Below are 21684 nucleotides of genomic sequence, written 5' to 3' on the forward strand. Positions count from 1 at the left end.
GCTGGAATGAGCATTCAGAGGAACCTCAGCATCTCTCTGCCCACAGGACAGGTGTTCCTGCAGGAGAAGTGCCAGAGGTGGATGCAGGCCCGCCTCCAGGGCCTGCAGAGGGCCATGTTCTGGGGCTGGCAGCAGGCGGCAGCTCACCGGAGACCTGTGGCGGCCAGCCCAGAGCAGCTCCTACTGCAGAGGTGGGTGGGCCTAGGGATGGGAGCGTGAGGGTCATCCCCACCCGAGGAAACAGGGAGACAGCTGAGGGATGGGAGGCTGGGTGGCCTCTGGAGCTCGAGAGACAGGCCAGGCTGGAGACCTGGCATCCAGGCAACAGGGGCATGGAGACCCCAGCCTGGCAAACCCACCAAGCTTCCATTCTCCATGTTGCTCAGCAGGTGGGGGATGGTAAGCCCTTAACCCCTCCCAGTGCCCTGACAAGTCCTGGGTCTCCACCTCCTGGCTGGGTCAGCCCTTTGGTTTCAAAGCTCACAGCTAAGATGGGGGAACCAACTCCTCAAACAGCCACTGGAACGTGTGTTCCAACTCCACGTCTTGTTTAATGAATCACAGCACAGGAGAATTCCATTGACAGTCAAAGAAGAGAGTGAAATCTGAAAGACAGATGGTCAAGTGACACACGTATACAGATCATAGATGCATGTGGTTTTTAAAAAAATTACCTTTGGCCACACCTCACAGCTTGTGGGATCTTAGTTCCCCCAACTAGGGATTGAACCCAGGGCCCTTGACAATGAAAGCATGGAGATCTAACCACTGGACCACCAGGGAATTACCTGGATGTGTGTTTAAAAGCAGAAGGCAGCAGATCATGTTTTCTCTCAGGGTTGGTTCTATACAAACTCACAGGTGTTCTCAGTGCCCCCAGAGGGGCAGTGAACCATTCACTGCAGAGTAGCTGATGTTTTCTTGGCCCCTCTGACCACAGTCCCCTCACTGACCTCCTGCCCTAGAGTTGCTGTGTGAGGGCAGACAGGCTGTGGCTGTTCCCCTGATGCAGGGGACCTGGACCCACACCACCAGGCTCCCACACCATCCCAGGCAGCCTGCCCCCAGCATCCGGGGTGCATGCGTGCCGAGGCCCCTAAATGAAAGCCAGGGCTTTCACCTATCACGCATCAGTCCACACTTCCATTTTTCCTTTAAAAAAAAAAAGATTGATTTTGTTTGTTTTAGCCATGCTGCATAGCATCGCATGTGGGATCTGAGTTCCCTAACCAGGGATTGAACCCAAGCCCCCTGCAGTGGGTGGAAGGCAAAGTCTTAACCACTGGACCTCCAGGGAAGTCTGGTCAAGATGTTCTTGAGGCACTGAGGCTGTGTATACAGAACTATGTAACCTGTGATGGTTTGTGGACGAGTTTCAGGTGTAGCTTTGAATACCAGGACTGGAGTGCTGCAGTCCATGGGGTTGCAGAGTTGGACACGACTGAGCGATTGAACTGAACTTTGAATAAATGAGACTTCTGACTGGGAAGCCACCTAGGCCCCTCCTCTGCCCCTGTTCTGCAGCCACTTCCAGGCCTGGCGTGGAGTTGTGAAAGCCTCCTGGGCCAAGCATCCAGCCTTCCAAGATGGTCTGAGAAGACGGATACCTGGGGCCACATTTGCCAATGAGGCCCCAGTGGCCACAGCCCAGCCTCAGGAGCTGCCTGTGGCCCGGGCCTCCTGCTGGAGAAGCCGAGAGCAGGGGTGCCAGGCAGACAGGCAGCTGAGGAGGACCTGGGCCCAGCAGGCCTTCGTTGCAAGGCGAGTGGCCCCGGGCCAGTGTTGCAAGTCTCGCTGGCAGGCAGGAGAGCACTCCAGGGCCCAGGCCCTTTGCTGGATGCTGTGGGCCCGTGAGTCCTGCCAGCACCGGGTCATTCAAGACCATGCTGTCCCGACTCTGAGCGCCAGGTGGGTGCCCTCGACCTGAGGGTGGGCAGTCCCGTACTGTGTGGGGCCAGCTTAGACCTTGAACTTGTTTAGGGTCAGGGTACAGGGTATTTGGTGGCTAGTGGTGGGGCTCAGGGGGCTGGGGGTGATGGGAGAAGACATCCTGGTCATTGCAGCTAGTCCTGGGGTCAAATGCCAGCTCTGTACTCTCCAGCCATGCCACCCCTTCCTTGGGCAAGGCTGACTTTGAAGGTCAAAGGAAGATAACAGGCCTGCCTTGCAGGGTGTCCCCAGGGTTACCGTGGGCATGCTCTCAGTTCAGCTCGGGCCAGACGCACACCAGGTGCTGAAGCAGTGCTTGTGGGGCGATGGGAACAAAGGAGCAGTGGGCAGGCCTGCTTTCTCTCTGTCCTCGTGTAATATTCTGCCGCTCTCTGTGCCCATTTGAACCTGATTTCAACAGTACAGGGATGAGGGAGGGGAGCACAGGCAAGGGGCTTTGCCTGGACCCCCTGGAGAGTCCCGGCCCTGATGACTTCCGTGTGGGCTCCTCCCTCCCCCCAGGGTCCAAGAGACCTGGACCCAATCAGCGACTCAGGGTCATGTCCAGCGAACTGCCGTCACACACTTCCAGCAGGCTGGGCCCAGGCGCTTCCTGCGAACCCACTGGGCCCAGTGGCGGACAGCGCTGTTCAGAGTGTGGCTAGAACCACAGGCGGAGGTCCAGGCGGCCAGCAGGGCGCACCCGGCCAGGCCCAGGGCCAGCCTCTGGCACTGGCCTGGCCTGGCCACCAGAGGGCGCCTCCTGGTGCTGATGAAACCTCCAACCCTGAAGAGGCAGGTGAGGCCGGGTCCAGGTGGGTTGGGAGGTCCCAAATGACCCAAGGGCCAGTGGCCTCAGAATCAGCTTGATTCAGCCCTGGTGGCAAGGGTGGCTGGATGCTTCTCCAGGATCCTAGTGGCCTTGTGGACACCGCGCCTACGGGTTCTCAGACAGCCTCTGGTATGGCAGTCAGCCAACTGTGGGACCGTCAGCAAACATTTACTGAGCAACTGCTGAGTGCCAGACCAGTGCAGTCTGCTACAAAGACACACCCTGGGTGGCAACTGTTAAGGAGCAGACACCTAAACTCCCAAGTCAAGGTGCAGCCTAGGGTCAAGATAGGTAATTGGGTTCAGTAGAAATGGTGACAAAGAGCTGGGTGGCCTAACAGGAGGGGAGAAGCCATGACGAGTGTGTCATTCCAGGCATAAGGAGTGACACTGCATAGCAGTCTAGGGACACACGGTATTCCTCTAGATGACTGGCAGCATCAAGAATGCTATTAGGGTGCCAGGAAGCATGTCACAGCCTCTAGGAAGGTTCTAAGAAAAAAGATTCAAGTCATTTATTTTAAATGGAAGTGAAAGGGACTAGCTTTGGTTACTTGCAGAATCTGCATTTTCACCTATGCAGGGCTATGGCAACTGCAGATTTTGGGGTCTCTGGGTATTTTCTTTCTAGATCCGTGTTTCAAGACAAGTTTATTTTCAGAATATGTTTATAAACACTTCCATTCCTGTCAGCAAAGGCAGGCAGGGATCCCATTTACTGATGGAAACTGAGGCTTGCATAAACAAAATACAGAAAATGACAGGAATGCTCAGTGGTAACTAGGGTGAATTCCAGGCCCCCCTTTCTATTGCATGCACACACGTGCCCAGGCAGCCCTCACGTAACGGGGACAGGCTTTATGCCATCTCTTGGTGGCACAGGCTCCCTTCGAGAGCCCCTGCCCCCACTTGTAGAGCAGTCACCGGGCTCCAGCTCTGGAGTCAGGCCACTCTGGAGAGGTGGGGCCTCAAACAAGTAACTTTTAACTTTATGCCACTAAGTAGGGAGAGAAATGCCCACCTCACAGGCTGCACCTGACACAGGCAGGCTCTGAGTGGCAGCTATTATCAGTCCACTCGCCTTCCAGTCTCCAGCCACCCGGGAGGATGGGGAGAGGCAGTGGCATGTACCAACGGCCACATTACTCTTGGCCCTTTTCTGCCTCACAGAAGAACCTGAGGCAATGTGAACCATCCTGCTTGTGCGCGCACAAACAGGAAGTCCCCTGACTGGTTGGGGCAGAACAGAAAAGGAATCCTACCAGGTCACTTGGGCTCAGGTTTTTCTCTTTGTTCCTTCAGACCCACAGCTGCAAGCCAGGGGCCATGGGGCCCAGCCCAACCCAGCACCACAGCTCCAGTGGACAGATGCAGGGAGAAGCGTCCTGGGTTCAGAGTAAGGAGACCCTCCCTCTGGGGATAAACGAGGTCTGAAGTGCAGCAGTGAGTCGGTTACCAGCCCTCACAGGCCTGGAAATCAGCACTGAGCTCTCTGTGAACCTGTCTTACGTATTTACTGTCTTCCCCTCCCATCTCCTCTTCTGGAACATTTCCCAATGTTGGGAAAACAATGACAACTTCTCCCGACCCGCCCAGTCCCTTCTCTTTGGGCCACAGGAGACGGGCAGCTGTGGCGGAAGCAGGGCCACTGGCTTCATTCACTCAACACCATTTCTTGTTCACCCTTCTCTCACAGTTCAACCTCCAGGAGCATCGGGGTGGGTAAGTCTGCTCCCCTGAGTGACGTGTTAACCTCTTCCAACTCCCCTTTCCAGGTGACAGCCAGCCTCCCCCCTGCCCCACCTCCCAGCCCCAGCTGCAGGGGCCCAGGTGTGCCTGCTGGGCCCCAGGCCAGCGCCCTGCGGGGCCAGGAGGGGACTGCAGCTCTGAAACCAGAGATCTCGAGGGCAAGAAAAGGCATCTGGGGTAGGAGCAGAGGGTGTGCGGAGAGAGGGAGAGGTGAGGATGGGAGCCAGGCCAAAGGGTTTGCTGACCCGTGGCCAGACCTGGGGCCCCCCTCGGCCAGTGCTTGTCCCACAGGATCCCAGTGGGGCAGGCCCAGCCCTGGGGCTCCGCCCTTTATCCTGACCATGAGGAAGACGTAATGGCCGTCAGGACCCACCAGGGCCTCTCCCCTCAGGAGGAAATACCTGCAGTGTTGGCGACTTGAGGCCCAGCTGCGCCGGCTGCAGAATTCCCAGCAAGCCAGGCTCCGGGCAGCCATGTGGCAGTGCTGGGTAGATGCTCAGGGGGCGGAGAGGCTGGCGCAGACACTGGTGAGTGGGGGGCCCCTTCCCAACCTCACGCTGATTGCCCATCCCATCCCTTTCCCAGCCCTAACCCCTGGACATGCTGTCTCTCCAAGTTTGGTCTTTGAACCTACTAAGCCTGAAACCTTGGGAACAGGCCCAGGGACCTGCACTGTTAGCACATTTCAGATGATATCTCCTTGTCACATCCCACTTCCCCCGAGCCAGGGCTTTTGGCCTGGAGCAGAGGGAAGGGCCCCTCTTCCCTCAGGGCTGCAGGTGGGGAGAGGCAGCAGAGGGACTGGGGACTGCCGGGGACAGCAGTGGGCCCAGCTCAGGGCGTCCTAGCGACTGTCCCCACAGTTCAGGCAGTGGCACCTGAGATGGGCCTGGAGACTGTGGCGGTGGCGTGTCCTGCGGTTGCAAGTGGCTCAGCAGTTACAGAGTCAGGAGGACAGCCGGGTCCTTTCCCAGGTACTGGCGGGCGGCCCCATCTCCAGCAGGCCCTTCCCAACAGGGCCACACCTGCGCATTCCCAAGCTGCGCCCTCCCTGGCGGCTGTCCCCAGAGCCTCTCCGTTTTCAGGGAGGGGTTAATTCAGTTAAGAGAAAACAGCCTGGATTCCTTAATTCAGCTGGTGACCAAGGGCTCTGCCCAGTCCTGCAGTCACTGGTTGGAGGACAAGGCTGGCCTATGACACAGCTGTTGTTCACACCAGCCCGTGATGGCTGTGGGTTGCTGAGCGTCACCCCTTCCTGACATGCAGAGCCCCGCTTCCCTGGTCACAAATCACATGTATCCTGAGCCAGGGCTTTTGGCCTGGGGCAGAGGGAAGGGCCCTCTCTTCCCTCAGGGACAGAAGGACCTGGCCCCAGTACTGACCACACAGACCTGGAAGGGAGCCAAAGAGCTCCTCCCTCCCTGATTCCAGGCCTTTAAGAAGTGGCACCAGTGTCTGGCAGCCAGGGGCCTGAGGGCCAGAGCCAGCAGCAGCAAGAGGCCCTGGAGCGAAGCCTGGAAGCAGGCCGGAAGCTGCCAGAGCGCCAGCACTGGCTGGGCCTGGGGCGGAGAAGGGGGCCCAGCTGCAGCTGTGCCTTGTTCTCATGGAAAGAACAGATCGGAGCTCCACCCATCTGCGCAGCACAGGCTCAGGCCACAGAGCGCCCAGGCCAGGAGCTCTGAAGGACAATAAAACACCCTCCTTAACCCCAGCCGCTTCTCTGTCTCTCCTAAAAGGTGCCCGCCCCCGCCAGCCAGCCGCTGTGATCCATTTCCCCTGCCATCAGGCTGCTCTGTGGACACTCGCCCCACCTCCTGCGCCTGAGCTGGTGACGACTCAAGAGGGACTGGGACAGGGACCAGCCTGTGTGCTTGTGTCAAGTCACAGCCCCTGGGCAGTGGGGAGCAGTGCCAGGCAGACAGCTTCCTGGACAGGGTGCTCCGAGGGGAGGAAGCAGCTGGCAGGAGGAGGGGGTTCCGCCTGAAAAATAAGCCAGGAAGCAGTCAGTCGGGCTCGGCCAGCCTCATCTTCACCCTTGATGGTAACAGGCAGGGTATCCTTTCACCCTTCAGGGCCAGGGGGGAAATGGGAAGGGCAAGGGTACAAGGGTTCAGACACCTTTAGCCCTTAAGAGGCAGTTTCTCGAGTCATGGGGATAAGTCTTTCAAACAGCAGGACGTAGAAAGGGGAGAAACCCAGTTGAGCTGTCTGCTAAAAGGAGGCCAAAACTATTAGGTTTCAGTCCAAGATCTGTCCAGGGGCCGCTGCATGACGGGGCAGTTGGCAGGCGGGGCGGTGGCCACCTCTTCACTCCCACATGGGTGGCACCCGGCTGCCAATGCCTTGGCGGTGGAAGGGTGAGGCGCTATGACCTTGCCATGTCTCCTCTGCAGTCCCACAGGGCCTGCTGCAATGTTTACTTTGCCTGTTTTCCTGGCGCCCCAGGAGCAAGGTCACTGGCAGTCCCAGGCTGGCCCCAAGGGGCTCCGTTAGCAACAGCCCCTCCCGGGGTGGATGGCGTTCTGCCCATGGGGTCCTTGTGGAAGGGGCTGCTCCCCACCACAGCACAGACTCTCAGCTGAGCAGGAACACCAGGTTCCCATGTGGGGCGGACTCAAGTCCAGCCAGAGCCTGGGAGCCTCACACTAGTCTAGCTGCCATCATTGTATCTGAGGCCAGGGCTGGGGAGAAACGAAGAATAGGGGTCTCCCAGAGAGCCAGGACGGAGAAGAGGAAGGCGGGACACGGTGGCCTCAAGCTAAGGTTGTCAGGGTGCAGGGTCACGCCGCCGCTGTCTCCCTCTCGTCTTGGGGGGGCCTGCTGAGAAGCTCAAACGTGTCTTCCACCACCTGCCACAGGCAGTTGTCCAGCGGAAACTCGTTGTCCACCAGGTTGACCAGGAAGTAGTTGTCGTGGATGTACTGGATGATCATGCGGGAGGGGGACTCCTCCTCATACAGCTTGCCCCACTGCTCAATCCACAGCGCGAAGGCCTCATCCTGCATGTGGGCACATGCGAGCACGCAGGCACACACACAGACACACACGGAGTCACAGGCAAACATACCGGAAAGCCCAGGTACACATAATCACACATACAGAAAGACACACACAGAGACGCGGACACAGAGAGGCACAGGTACGCACAGTCCCACAGACAGACAGACACAGACACAACAACCAAGTTACCAGCGCTGCCCCAACGTCGGGGCTCCATGCTCAGCACCCCAAGGGCAGCAGCACCAACAGGACGTTCTCCAAGAACTCAGCATAGCCCATTGCCAGTACCACCCCCGTCCCCGGGCGAGAGGTAAAACACCGTGAGTCAGAGTCGGAGCTGCCAGCCCCGGGGGTGCAGCCTCCAGCCACCTACCCAGGACCTGGCGACACCACCCGCCCAAGGCTCTGGAGGTGGGCAGGGCAGGCCTGCTCCCAGCCCCCTTACCTTCCAGAACATGAAGCTGACTGGGTCCACCACTGTGGGCTGGATGATCTCTCGGCCAGGGAAGATGCCCCAGGTGACCGCGTTGGGCTGCAGCTCGGGGGCGTTGGTGATATTCTCACCCTGCGGGGGGCGGGGTTGGGCAGGAGCAGACCTGGGGTGCAGACAGCTGCAGTCCTCTCCCCTGGAGTGCACACCCCTATTCCCTCTCCACCCCCAGCTCTGCAGCTCTGTGACCAGCCACAAGCCTGAAAGTCAGAAGGCATCCTGGCCTTTTCGTCCTCCGCCCGAAGCGCCAATCAGCTCCTTTTAGTGGTTCTGCTCACTTCCTCTCTTGTCTCGCCTGGCCAGGCCTCTCTTTGCTACTTAGACCACCAGGCCTGGGGACTCTTGTCTGCCCAGCCCTGTTATCCACATAGCTGTCCACTGGGACCTGCCCCCAATCCAACACAGGGCCAAGGCTATCTCTTGCCTATAAGGGAAACCTCAAATGCAAGTAGGACGATTGAGAGCCCTAAGGACCTGGGCCTGGCTAACACTTCAGCCTCCCTCTGACCCCATTCAGCCGTGAGGCCTTTGCACACCCTCAGCCCTTTCTCTGGATTGCCCTTTACTCCTCATCCTTAAAGAGCCACGTTACACAGGATCCCTCCCATCGCCTCCTCTGACCTCTCAAGTTAGACATCCCTCCCGCATCTCCAGCTTCCTCCGCTGAAGTTCACCGTTACAAAGTGCAGCCGCCTGCAGCCATTCCTAATTATCCACTGAGGGCCTCCTTGCCAGGCTGGGAGCTCTAGGAGGGTGAGGCCTGTCTCTGTCTGCTAATCCGCTTGGCATCATGCCTGGCCCAGTTTGGGCGCTCTGTGATTGCTGAATGGCACAGTAAATGTGGAGCCCTTGGCCCTGGTGCTCTGGCCCTGCCGGGCGCCCTTTGACCCAGGGCTGGCCTACCTTCACATCCACGATGTGGTAATTCACCCGGAGCTCATACTTCTTCAGCACCTGCAGAAGCGCCTCCACCGTCTCTCGGGAAGTGAAGAACTCTAAGTAGGCCTGTGGGAAGGAGACAGGCATTGTCACATAACCTGCAGGCCTCGCTGGACACCTTCCATGGGCGCTGCTGAGGAAGCTCTGTGCTCTGAAACACTGGATGCTTGTCCTGCTGACCGTGCCGGGGAGGCACCCATGAGGACACCTGTGGCAGGACACTTAAGGTGTCAGGATGAACAGTGGCCACTAGCTGGAGTTAGCAAATACATGAATGACAGGGAGGGGGAGCAGGTATGTGCAGTTTCTTGGTCTCGACAGGTCTGAGGGCCATCTGGCACCCTTCCATCCAGTGGAGAAAGCGTCCACGGAGAAACCATTTCAGAAGCTGTACAGGGACCCCAGTTTGGCAAGAGAGGCCTGACACACCCTATCCCCTGTCTGCTGGGTGATGGGCTTCTCCAGCACCACCTGGCCATGAGGAATTAAGCTGGGTTTATTTATTTAAATTTTGGCCACACCATATGGCATGTGGGATCTTAGGTCCCTGACTGAGGGATCTAACCCACCCACCTGCATTGGAAGTGTGGAGTCTTAATCACTGGACACCAGGGAACTCCGAAGCTGGGTTTATCTAAATTCACTTGCTATGACACTGATAAAACTGAAGGTGGGGGCTGTTAGCTCCATTTTATAGATGAGGAAACTTAAGTTCAGGGAAGCTAAGGAACTTGTCTGCACGGACTGTACACAGCAGAGTTGGTATTCAAATGCAGGTCTTTCTAACCCCTGACCCTTCAGGCTTTAGTTTAGAATGTAATTTGACTCTAGAAGCCCCTGGAGAAAGGGATCCACAAGCAACAGTAATAACAACTCCCAGTTAGGGGACGTTTCCCATGTGCTAAGCATTTTACGTGCTTTGTTGTGTTTCATTCCCAGAACACCTGACATATCCCCATTTTACAGAAGGGAAAGCTGAGGCTCAGAGCGGCCAAGTGACCATTCTACCCAAGTCTGTCCGACTCCGAGCTTGAGCTCCCGTCCACTTTGATTCACTGCTGCTCAGAATAAAAAGTCCCCGAGAGGAAGGCCACTCTGTCCTCAGTCCCGGAGAACCCCTGCATGCAGGTCAAGGGATGGGTAGCCCTGTGGGTCCCTGCCACACCTTCTGGAAGACATAGCCCCCACTGGGGCCCCAGCCCACGATGGGGTCAGAGGACGGCTTCCCGTTGATGTTGGGCTGGGAGTTGATGGTGAGGATGCCCCGCCGGTTCACTCTCAGCAGCTCCTCCTTCATCAGGCTGGTCTCGGCCGCCAGGGGCTCATCGTTCCAGGGCAGGCAAGTCACCTGAGGAGGGTGAGCCCGGCTGGGGCAACAACCCGACCTGGCACCCTGGGTCCCTCCCTGTTACAGTCCCCATCAGAGACCTAGCCTGTCTCTGCCTCTGTAAGCCCCCTCCAGGCACCCCACATGGGGAACCCCGACTCACCTCCTCCCTTGGCCGAGGTGCCACATCCAGACACGGTGACAAGACTCAGGGTAGGGTGTCTGGCCCATGGGATGAGGGGCAGTACCCGGGGATCCCACCCCCAGCTGCACTCACTTTGTAGCCGTTCTGGTTGGGCTCTCCTGAGAGGTAGTGGGCAAAGACTTGGAAGACACTTTCCTCACTGGTCAGCTCTTCCCCCCACATCTTCAGCAGCTCCTCCTTCGGGGACTTGCTCTTTAGGTAGAAGAGGTAGTAGTCCTTCAGCTCCCCAAAGGCCGGAGAGGAGGAATTGCCCCTGGTGGAGGAGGTGCCCTAGGTCAAGTTGCACTCCTGACCTTGGGCTCCAAACAGACAATGGCCTCCACCTGCCCCAGGGGTGGTACATTCCTGTGAATTCTGTCCGAAGGGCTCCTCCACACTCAGACTTCCTCCTCTTCCGGATAAACAGAACCCCACTCACCAGCGGCCGTTGGGGAACTCGTCCCACTCCTGTGTGCGGTAAATGTAACTCTTTGGTCTCGAGGCCCAGAAGATGGGCCGGACATCCTCCTCCCGGCGCTTGGGGTGGGCACTGAGGGCCCAGGGCAGGGGACGCCTGGGTGAGAATGGAGACAGAAAGGATCAAGGACTGGACAGAGGGAGGGAGGGAGGCAGTACTGAGCCCAGGTTCTTCCATCGAACTCAGACATCAAGCTGGACAGGCATTTCTGGCTGAGACTGGAGCTCTAACATGCTAGACACTGCACAACCCTCTGTGCCCCATGGCGGCTGGCACAGCTAAGGTGCGCACATTCTGAGACTTCTGACTTCCTGACCCACCCGACTCTCCTCTGTGGCTCCCGGGCCTGAATTTGGGGCCTCTGGCCTCACCTGGGGTCCTCGATCCAAAGCCCCAGGCGCTTCAGCACCTCGATGGTGGCCACCTCGCGGTTAAGGGTGTAGAAGTGAAGGCCTGGCACCAAGCCGCTGGCCAGCAGCTCCTGGCACAGGCTCACAGCCTGCTCGATGCCATAGTTGCGGATGGCAGCGTCGTTGTCTTTGATGGGCTCGATCACGTCCCTGATCCGCTGCGGCACCTCCAGTTTGGATAGCTTCACCAGCTGCCGGAGGGAGTGGTAGCCCTGCCCAAGACATGGGGGGCTGCAGGTGCCATCTCCCAGCCCATCTCTCACCCCACATACTCATCCCCCTACCGGGTCTCCTGGCCCCTGTAGTGCGACACAGGGTGACCCAGGACAGTCAGGCCACACAGCACAAGCACCCTTGCCTACTGCAGCTTTTTCTTCTCTGCAGATGAGAGCAGCTGCCCACGACACCCCTTGGGCTTCCCTGGTGGCTCAGATGGTAAAGAATCTGCCGGCAACAAGGCAGACCCGGATTCGATCCCGGGGTTGGGAAGATCCCCTGGAGAAAGGAATGGCAACCCACTCCAGTATTCTTGCCTGGAGAATGCCATGGACAGATGTGCTGGACAGGCTACAGTTCATGGGGTCACAAAAAATCAGACGTGACTGACCAACACTTTCATGCTTCACAGCATCTCAGCCAAAGCCTGAGGCAGCCCTTTGGCCCCTAGATGGATCTATTGATAGCACAGTGGTCATCTAAGCCAGTGGTTCCCAAGCCTCACCAATCACCAGAATCGCCCACCACATTTAAGAAGTAATGGATAGATAAGATTCCCAGGCCCCACCTCAGATCTACTGAACCAGAACTTCAAGGCACGGGGTCTGGAAATCTATCCTTTGAAAAAGCTAATTAAATGATTCTGGTGACAGTGAAGTTTGGAAACCATTTACCAAAATTTATAATAAGAGTAATAACCCCTTTCAGTGACACTTATCAGCAAGCCCCTCCAACAGGTACCACTGCTATTTGAGAAGACATCAGGGGTCTGAAGGGGCTGGCAAGATAGCATTTTGCAAAGACTAAGCATCTGTTTAATGAAAATGTAATGAGCATCAGAAAGAACTTGAGCCTGAACTTGGCACTTCACCCCAGAGCCCTGGCTAGCGGGGAAGTGCTAGGATGAGCAAGAGCAGTGGTGGGAGTCCATTAGCCCTCCTGGGACCCTCACCTGAATAGGGAAGATGCCGGGGAGGATGGGGCAGGTGATGCCTATCTCGGAGCAAGCCTTCACAAAGCGGAAGAACGTGTCAGCCTCAAAGAACAGCTGGGTGATGATGAAGTCGGCTCCTGCAGCCACCTTCTCCTTCAGGTGCTTCAGATCAGCCTCAAAGCTCTCTCCTTCAGGATGGCCTTTGGGGTAACCTGCCAATAGGGATTGGAGAAGGCAATGGCAAGCCACTCCAGTACTCTTGCCTAGAAAATCCCATGGATGGAGGAGCCTGGTAGGCTGCAGTCCGTGGGGTCGCTAACGGTCGGACATGACTGAGCGACTTCACTTTCACTTTTCGCTTTCCACTTTCACACATTGGAGATGGAAATGGCAACCCACTCCAGTGTTCTTGCCTGGAGAATCCCAGGGACCGGGGAGCCTGGTGGGCTTCTGTCTATGGGGTCACACAGAGTCGGACACGACTGAAGTGACTTAGCAGCAGCAGCAGCAGCAGCCAATAGGGATACCGTAGAAAAAGGCTGGCTCCACCCACTCAAGGTGAGTGATGAAGAAACCAGACAGCCCGCAATAGACAGCTCCGGACCCATACCTTCTAGCCTCTCAGCACAGACAGGCTGAAGTGGTGATGGCTGCACTGCTCAGATGGGCCCCTTGCCCCGAAGGTGACACTCAGTGAGAGCTGGCTTAGAGTCAGCACTGCCCCCCCGCCCCCAAGAGTGGGGGTGGACTGCCCTCAAATCCCCACACTGTCCTGCTTCATGTTCCATGCAATCAGTCAGGCCAAGCTGACCTGGACTTGGAGGCCACAGAAAAGAGAAAATGCTACATTAACACTGGCTGGGTAGCTTGGGAGGATGGGCTCGACTCTAGGTACTGGATGAAAACAGTGCTTTTAATTTCACATCAAAATCACTCAGTGGTTCCAGACGTACAGTCAGAACCACGTTACACAAGGAAGAAGTGAAGAGAGTGGAGAGGTTCTGCTTGAAGAAAAGCATGGAGAGAACATGGTAACTATTCCTAAATGCCCACAGGTCTGTCACCGGGAAAAGAGTGACCTTAGTTCCTGATTCGCCATATCCTGTGCTGCTTCTGATGGCAGAACTAGAGTCCGTTTCAGAGAGCTGCCTGACAGTGGAAGGAGCAGCCCCACAAAAGAACAAACTCCCAGAGTGTTTAAACACCGGGCGGGAGGCGGGGAGGCGGGGAGGGGGGACGGATGTCCACATGCTGTGATGGCAGGGATGCCTGGGGGGCGGGGCCAGACCTCCCCAAGGCACCTCTAGATCCAGGAACAGTACACCTCACCTCACCCCACCCCACCCCACATCCCTGAATGACTAAACTCTCTAGTGGCTCTGCCTGCACTCAAAGACCGGAGGACCTAATGAACTACAAGCAGAGCAGCCTGAGGCCAGGGCAGGACCCTGGGCAGGGCAGGACCCTAAGGCAGGAAGTGATAGACCTAAACCCATGCTGTTGGGCAGCCGGGCTGCTTTGCTGTGACAAGGCAGTTTCATTCTTAAGAAAGCCCGAGTCATCAAAAATGGATAGAAGAACTACTGTTTCAGGGATAAGGGGGTGGGAGGATTAAACACCAGACTGTTACACTTTCAATAACAAGGCTATTTTTCCAGCAGGAATTTCAGAAACAGAGGTTTTAACAGTCGAAACTCTAGAAAACCTCAACAGCACCCAACAGATCCAGCAGTTGCTGACGTTTGGGTTTTGCTACAATCTTATTCTATAGTGGCCAGACGGGTGCTTTCTAATCCACCCGTCCACTTTCTCATCCACTTCACCATGAGCAAGGCACCAAACTGCTCGGCAACTGTACGCTCACAGCTCTGCTGGTTTCTACTTGTGACCATCCAATGCCCACCACACGTGGGCACATTCCCCAATCAACTGACTGTCTCATGGCCCCATGAGCAAGGACACTTGAATTCCCAATTCCTCATCAGGGCCTCCCACACTCATCCACGTCAACACCCTATTCTGAACACGGAGAACAGTGAACCTCTACACTGGGGGCCTGGGGACACAGCCCAAAGCCCTCACAAGAAGTAATTTCCTTGAAGTCACATGGCTTCCTTTTTAAAGTTCAGATCACTCCGATGTTCTACTCCAAAACATAGCTGGGTTCGTTTTAATAAGAGTGATATAATTTTTCTCCAAAATATTTGAAAAAATCATCATGCCAAGATGATGCATCAAATGAATCCCTGGACTTCCAGCGTGCCTGGCACACACTGCCTCATCACACCTAAGCCCCTATTCAAGAAGCTTAAGGCCCAGACCCCAAGAGTGCGGGCAAGAGGGAAGGCCACGCCTTTCTAGGTGAACCTCACCTCCCGGCTGTAGCTAAAGAAACTAGAGTTGAAACTAGAGTTCTCTCTCCTGAGATCTGGATTTATCACTGCGGCCTGTAGGTACGTCTTGGCTACACTCAGGAGCAAGCAGTGGGTCACGGGTGTACCATCCATATCAGAGACACGGAAAGTGCACATATCAGATATACCGGATGAAGCATGGAGCAGTGGAAGGCACAGACGGGGCTCTGTGGCAGCAGAAAGGATGAGGGAGGGCTGTGGGTTCCAGGGCTTAGTGAGGTCTGATGCCATTTCCTGACCTTATTCTGAGATTCCCTGCCCTTGGAATCTTAATAATTATATCTCTTTTGTTTGAAGAGGAATAGAGCTGGGGAACAGGCTAATAGCAAGAAAAGGCAGAGGAACATAACTTTGTGTGAAGGGATGCGGGGTGGGGGGGAAATCATTGGTTCTGATTCGTGTTCACCTTGAGTAAATAAAACCTCACTTTGAAACTGTTCACACCTCCCTAATACAGTTAAAAATAATGGGGCCCTTTTCCCTTTCACATGCAAACATAACATCCTTTTTTCATCAGTTCAAGAACACACTCGTATCTTCCTTGGGAGCCTGGGTGGTTAGATTTTGGCCGCCAGGAGTTGAAGAGGAAGGGGAGAGGAAGAGGGTCCAAACGGTGGGCACAGGTGTAAGGACAGAGGAGCCCTGGGTATACGACACTGGCTTATGCTACACGAACAGAGAATCACAACTTCAGTTGTGGTACTTTTCATTCCATTGTATTCAGTTGTATAGTACTTCCAAATTCAAAATGAAAAGAAAAGCTACTCTGTATCAAAACATCTGAGCGATGATACATTTTAAAAACGGGCGGAAGACTTCCCTTGTGGTCCAGTGGTTAAGAATCTGCCTGCCAATACAGGGGACACAGGTTCAATCCCTGGTCTGGGAAGATCCCACGTGCTGTGGGGCAACTAAGCCCGTGTACCACAGCAACTGAGCCCACGTGTGCCACAAGAGAAGCCACTGCAGTGAGAAGCCCAAGCAGCGCAACTTGAGTAGGCACCACTCACCGCGACTAGAGAAAGCCCTCGTGTAGCAATGAGGACCCAGCACAGCCAAAAATAAATAAACCTTTTTAAAAATAAAATTGGGAAAAAAAAAAAAATTAGGGGATAGTGATACTCCCAGGAGCGTGGTGTATGAGAGAAGGAGGACAAGGCAGAAGATGTGGTCTGTCCGAGTCACCTCTGCACCTCCATCGCTCCATTCCATCACAGCACAGGCCTCCCCCCAGGGTGCAGGCAGGCCCCCGCGGTGCACTGAACCTTCGGGGTCCGCACCTGTGCCTCTCCTTCCTTCCTCTCAGGCCCCACCCACTGGGATGCCCCAGGCCCTCACCTGCCACACAGACGTCAAAGTAGTCACCAAACTCGTTTCGGATGTGCTTCACCAAGTCTGTAGCATAGTTGAAGCCTCCTTCCTCCTCTTCCCACTGGTCACCTATGGGGTCTGCAGGGTTGGAGGTCACACTGCTGGGTCTCACCCCAACTCCAGGAACCTCTCTGTTCCTTCTCCCCACGCCCACACCCAGGGCCAACAGAATCTCGAAGCCAGAGCCTTCCTATTACTTAAGTTGGTGTCTGCACTTTCGATTGTAGCGCTTGGTAAACAGTAGGAAGGACAACAGCAGCCAAGCCAGCCAACAGTCGCCAGGCACAGACGCAGGCAGCAGCTGGCAGAGAACAGCTGCCGTTCTGCATTCAGCCCGGAGCATCTGAGATCTCCCCACCTGCTCACACCTAGGTGTGTCCTCTCGCCCAAGCCCACTGCTCCCTCTCCCACTCCCTGGGAACCCTTGCCTCCTGGGAGAAGCTTCCACTCATCTCAGGTGAGACGTGGTCTTTGGGGATAGGGAGCATGAGGCCACAAGGGCCCGCCCAGCAGACTGCCACTTCCCACACTTGTGTGCCCCAATGACAGCCTGGGCCAGAGGCATAACCAGCTACTCTCACTCCTGGGACGCAGGTCAGAGCTGAACTCTGTGACTGGGTCAAAAGCCGGAGCAGGAAGGGATCGATTCAGTGGTGTACATCACAACAGTGGGTTATCAGGCACCGGCCGAGGTCCTGACTGAATTCCTACTGAGAGGTCAAAAGGTCAAAAAGTGGCTCCATCTGTGTGTCACCCTTGGTCCTCTTGACCCACACCACCTACTATTGCTACTGGCAGGGATGGGGCCCGGAGAAAAGAAAAGGACCACTGCAGGGACAGAAGAGGTCCTCCAGAAAGCAGGACCCCAAAGAGCAGGCTGCTGGCTCCACACCTCCCCTCAGCGCCAGGATGTTCTTCAGGCCCAGCTGCTTGGCTCTGTGCAGGTGGCCGGTGATCTCGTCCCGGCTCTGATGGCAGCAGGTCATGTGCAGGATGGTCTCGAGGCCGCAGTAGTTCACGGCAGTGCTAGCGATCACCATGGACGAGGTCTCCTTGTCGGAGCCGGGATCCCCGGCTGGGTGCCAGGTCACGTCTACAAAGAGGGGGCCGCCCGCTCCCATCCGGTCAAACCTGTAGGGAATTGCTTTCTGAGGAGGGGCTCCTGGGGGTGCACCACCCGTCACCACCTTCCCATGGGGTCTTGGACTTAGAGAAGCCCCACCTGCAGGCTGGCATCAGACTGACCTGCCTTCACATCCTGGCTCTGCTACTCACCAACTCTGTGATCTTGGGAGAATTACTTAAACTCTCTGTGCCTTAGTTTTTCTCATTTCTACAATGTGGCAGGGGACAGTGCCTACTTCTTAATAACAGTCTGAGGATATCATGACAGATGGCTCCACGACTCAAGAACAGTGCCGGGTAATCAGTGAACAAGCAGTCAATGTGCTGCTATTATGATTACTCTTATTGCAAAGATAACAACAGTAAAGCCATTTTCTGTGAGAGCAGCATTTTGGACTTTTCAAAGTGCTTGCATATTTACCATCTCGGGTGAATTAAGACATTTTGATGGATAAGGGTTCAAGGCACTCTTCAGAGTGGCAAGCAAGGCCTTATTCTAGGGAAAAAGAGGGTCGGCAGACACAAGTTTCTTCCATGCTACCCGCCTCTGCCACTCCCCAGCCCCCCACCACTGCCCAGTCCTGGCAGCAGCCAAGAGTCCTGCAGAGCACGGCCACATTACCGGGACCAGTTCAAGAGCCACAAGGATGCTGTGTTATAAGCTGTGAAAATGTTAGTCGCTCAGTTGTGTCCAACTCTTTGTGACCCCATGAATTGTAGCCCACCAGGCTCCTCTGTACATGGAATTCTCCACGCAAGAATACTGGAGTGGGTAGCCATTCCCTTCTCCAGGGGATCTTCCTGACCCCAGGATCAAACCTGCATTGCAGGCAGATTCTCTACCTTCTTAACCACCAAGGAAGTCCCTTATAAGCTGTGGTGTATTTGCACATTTTTGTGCCTTCAAATTTCACAACCTTGGGAATGACACATAATTGCAAGTAATACAAAGCATAAATTTTAAAAAAAGAACTGCAATTCATAAAGCGCCAATGCAATCTAGTTGGCATTTCTCAATTTCAAGGGCATAATCCAAATGCCAAACTTGCTAAAAATGTTCTCCAAGCCATCGTTTTTTAACTTTCTAAACTCTACTCACGATCTAGCCACAAACGCCATCAAAGAATACTGTCTGGGAGAATGAACATTTTTAATTCATGGAAGACTGTGAATAAAAATTCCACGTGCCTGGAGAGACTTTTACAGACCAGGAAGTGGCAAGCTGTGTACCAAAGCATCTCTCCTGGCTTTGCTTCTTTCCACCCCTTGGAGCTACTTTTTTTCTGCTGGGCCAAAGTGCAGCCCAGCCGCAGGGCAGACAGTTCACCTATTCACCCTACCTCCACTCCCCAGTCTGCACTCCTTATCTTACACCAACTCACCTGGAGATGAGATTGACAGCACCCTGGGCAGTTCGGGGAGGGAAGAACTCTAGGGAGAACCACTTGTCACCAGAGTCCATCCTCCGCTTCATTTTTTCCCGGAGTCTTTCGCATCGCTCGGGGTCCAACCCCGGCGTGGAGCACCTTGAACTGTCCTTGGAGCTCTCGCTGCCGCTGCTGCTGCCCTCCCAGCGGGGGCCGGGGCCGCCGTTCCCTCTGGGTTCGTTCACCATGGCTGAGTTCCTGCTGCACAGGGCGAGGGCAGGGGGCGTGAGACGGCAGGGCAGGTCGCCGAGCCCCATCGTAGCAGGGTCAGGTGAGAGATGCTGCGTTTTCACGCAGGAAGAAGGCTGGTGAGGGTCTGGGTGACAAGGCCCCCACCCAGCAACTCTGCAGTAAGGACTGCGCTGCCTCGTTCCAAGCTTGACCCTCTGCTGCTGCCTGACTCCAGGGACATCAGCCCCCACCCGGCACATGCTCCTCAACCCCTGGGTCCTCTGTGACCACTACCTGATGGAGGGTGGAACTGAGAGCCTTCCGCTGCCAGCCTCCAAGGCTCGCATTCCCAGGGAGGGGCAGCAATGCCCCACTGGGAAGACCTTGGGTTTTGGACGGTCCATCTCCGGCGGGGTAAACTCAGACCCTGGACCTCTGAGTTCCTGAGAAACGAGGAACCTTCCCCAGCGGGTGTGCCTGACTGGGCGGAGCCGTGACAAAGGAAGAGCTTAAAGCTGCAGCTGGGGCCAGCGCGAGGGGGCGGCGCAAGGATTCCAGGCGAGGGGGAGGGCTGAGGCACTAAGGGGTTGAAGACGGATAGGAGGAGGGGGAGGAGGGGCTGCAGACTGCAGCGTTTGGGTGGAGATGAGGTCAACAGATGTTCGGGGCAACTGGATCACTCGCCAAAGAAGGAACAGTTCGGCCCTGGAAACATCTCCTGGGACTAGGAAAAGTTTGTGTGCACGCAGGATGGAAGGGCTTAGGGCTTGACGAAGCTGCCAGATTTCTCCTAAGTTTGTGCTTCTCTGACAAGACCATGTAGTGGGTTAGAAGTTGACATTGGCTGGGTTCTGAAAGTAGCCAGATCCAAGCTCTGTAAGGGCATGGATTTATGTCCAACTTGGAACAAAGACCATCCAGTCTGTGCGTGCCTTCCAAGCTGTTGTCCTTACACACATCAGTGAAGTCAGTTCAAGAAACTCCACAGCCACCACAGCTGAAGCCCTGAACCATGGCAACCACAGGCAGGGCAGGCTGACAAAGGGCACAGGGCCACGGGGCAGTCTGGTGGGGAACATGGGACACACTACTCATGTACCGCAAGAGTAGCCAGTGTGCGGCAATGTGGAACATGTGAGGAACAACCAGGCCAAGATCATGTGTTTCAGGGAATGCCTACTGCCAAGCCCATGTTCTTCACTAGTTTGGGGTCCTAGACTCATGAGAAACTGATGAGATCCAATGCTCCTCTACCATAAAACATACACAAGTGTCCTTGGTACATCCAGGGTCAAGGAGTTGACTCCAGACTGCGCTCTCCATCCTAAGGGATGCCCACTTTGATTCTGACCTGAAGCTCTAGTTTCTCTGTAAGGGATGAAGACGAACAGTAAGAAAGGGGAGTGTGTCAAGATCACCTGAGTCTGGCCTCTCCTCAGAAAGCCAGCGAGTGCATCGTTAATCGTCTGCTGGACCAAAACAGGAGCAGGGGAAGAGGCTGAACCGCCTACAAACTGCTCCTTCCTTTGTTCATGAAGAGTTCCCAGCTCTGACCAGGCACTAAACTGGTTTCAGCACTTTTTCACGCGCTACCACTTTTAAGCGAGAACCCCAAAGGACCCTGTTGCAGCTGTGGATTCACATGTTTATCTCCCCTCTTCCCAGTTCCCTGAGACCAGGGCCAAGTATTCTGCCTATGGCATCCCAATGCCTGGCATCCGATATTAACAACTGGCACTCACTGGGCACCAACAGGCCAGGAACTGTCACACCGTTCGCAAAACAACCCTCCACCATTGGATGTGCGGGCTCAGTCACTCAGTTTGTAGGACTCTTTGTGACTCCATGTAGCCTGCCAGGCTCCCCTGTCCATGGGATTTCCCAGCTAAGAATACTGGATTGGGCTGTCCTTTCCTTCCCTAGGGGACCTTCCGGACCCAGGGATCGCACCGGTGTCTCCTGCCTCTCCTGCAGTGGCAGGCGGATCCTTTACCACTCAGCCACCTGGGAAGCCCCTCTGCCATTTGATGAGCACTTACTTAATCGGTGCCAGGCACCCGGAACAGTGGGGGAATACTAGAGCCCACCACTTTTAGAGGGGTCCGGGTGGACACTTGTGGGCAGCCCGATGCAGTGGGCGTCGGGGACAGCAGTGCCAGCGGCCCTCGGCTCTTCTCAAGGTGTTCAGCCGCTCTGGCGCGCTGCGAACAGAATCACCGGGTCACTGGGTCACGGGCGGGGGCGGAAACCAAGGCCCAAGTCCGGTCCCAGGGTACTGGGTCACCACCCCACCTCAGGGCAGCCTCAGCCCTGAAGTCCCTCCGTCCAGGTTGGGGGCCGAAACTGAGTCTCTGCTCCAGGGGTCGCAGGACAGTCAGTGGGGGCTACATTAGTCTCACCGAGGGCGCGCGCGCAGAGGGGTCTGGCCAGCCGCCACCGCTCCCCGCCCCCTACCCCCGCAAAAGCCCGCCCCCGGGTGGGTGGTCCCCAAGGCCCGGGTCTCCCCCGCGGGCGACAGACGCCTCGCCGTCACTCACCCTCTGGTCACGGATGACTCAGAGCTCGCGGCCTCCGCAGCTGTGCGGCGGCTAATGAGGCTCCGGCGGAGGGGGCGGGGCTCGGGAGAGGGTGAGGCGCGGGTGTCGGGTTGCTAAGGGAGGCGGGAGCGGAGGACGGAAACCGCCCTCGC

At 56.1% G+C, this 21684-nt stretch overlaps 2 protein-coding genes across 9 annotated transcripts in view; one reads left to right on the top strand and one right to left on the bottom strand.

Annotated features, from left to right (window-relative positions):
• C17H1orf167 (chromosome 17 C1orf167 homolog) overlaps positions 1–6333 on the top strand; it is a 22294-nt gene extending 15961 nt beyond the window's left edge. Inside the window, 10 exon segments of the mRNA XM_088844926.1 lie at positions 47–191; positions 1525–1761; positions 2452–2728; positions 4063–4156; positions 4257–4482; positions 4901–5036; positions 5373–5483; positions 5941–6018; positions 6020–6245; positions 6296–6333. Coding sequence (XP_088701052.1) covers positions 47–191; positions 1525–1761; positions 2452–2728; positions 4063–4156; positions 4257–4482; positions 4901–5036; positions 5373–5483; positions 5941–6018; positions 6020–6245; positions 6296–6333 — 1568 coding nt within the window.
• MTHFR (methylenetetrahydrofolate reductase) lies at positions 6217–21649 on the bottom strand. 8 transcript variants are annotated; one of them, XM_055419583.2, is made up of 13 exons: positions 21533–21649; positions 21035–21196; positions 18780–19022; positions 17165–17403; positions 16240–16350; positions 12506–12699; positions 11299–11549; positions 10889–11023; positions 10543–10723; positions 10104–10286; positions 8903–9004; positions 7955–8074; positions 6217–7508 (listed from the first exon to the last, which is right to left on the bottom strand). In XM_055419583.2, the coding sequence occupies exons 3-13, from the start codon at positions 19010–19012 to the stop codon at positions 7290–7292; spliced, it is 1968 nt and encodes a 655-aa protein (XP_055275558.1). In that variant the 5' UTR covers positions 19013–19022; positions 21035–21196; positions 21533–21649; the 3' UTR covers positions 6217–7289. The 8 variants fall into 8 exon arrangements, 7 of the variants coding, with proteins under 7 accessions (XP_055275558.1, XP_055275556.1, XP_055275555.1 ...); XM_055419581.2 differs by having other exon boundaries at positions 18780–19025; XM_055419580.2 differs by having other exon boundaries at positions 18780–19105.
• Between the last annotated feature and the right edge of the window lie 35 nt (positions 21650–21684).

The sequence above is a fragment of the Moschus berezovskii genome, chromosome 17 (assembly GCF_049115385.1).
Source record: "Moschus berezovskii isolate FMDL1 chromosome 17, NW_MosBer_1.0, whole genome shotgun sequence".
In the NCBI taxonomy this organism is placed as follows: Eukaryota; Metazoa; Chordata; class Mammalia; order Artiodactyla; family Moschidae; genus Moschus; species Moschus berezovskii.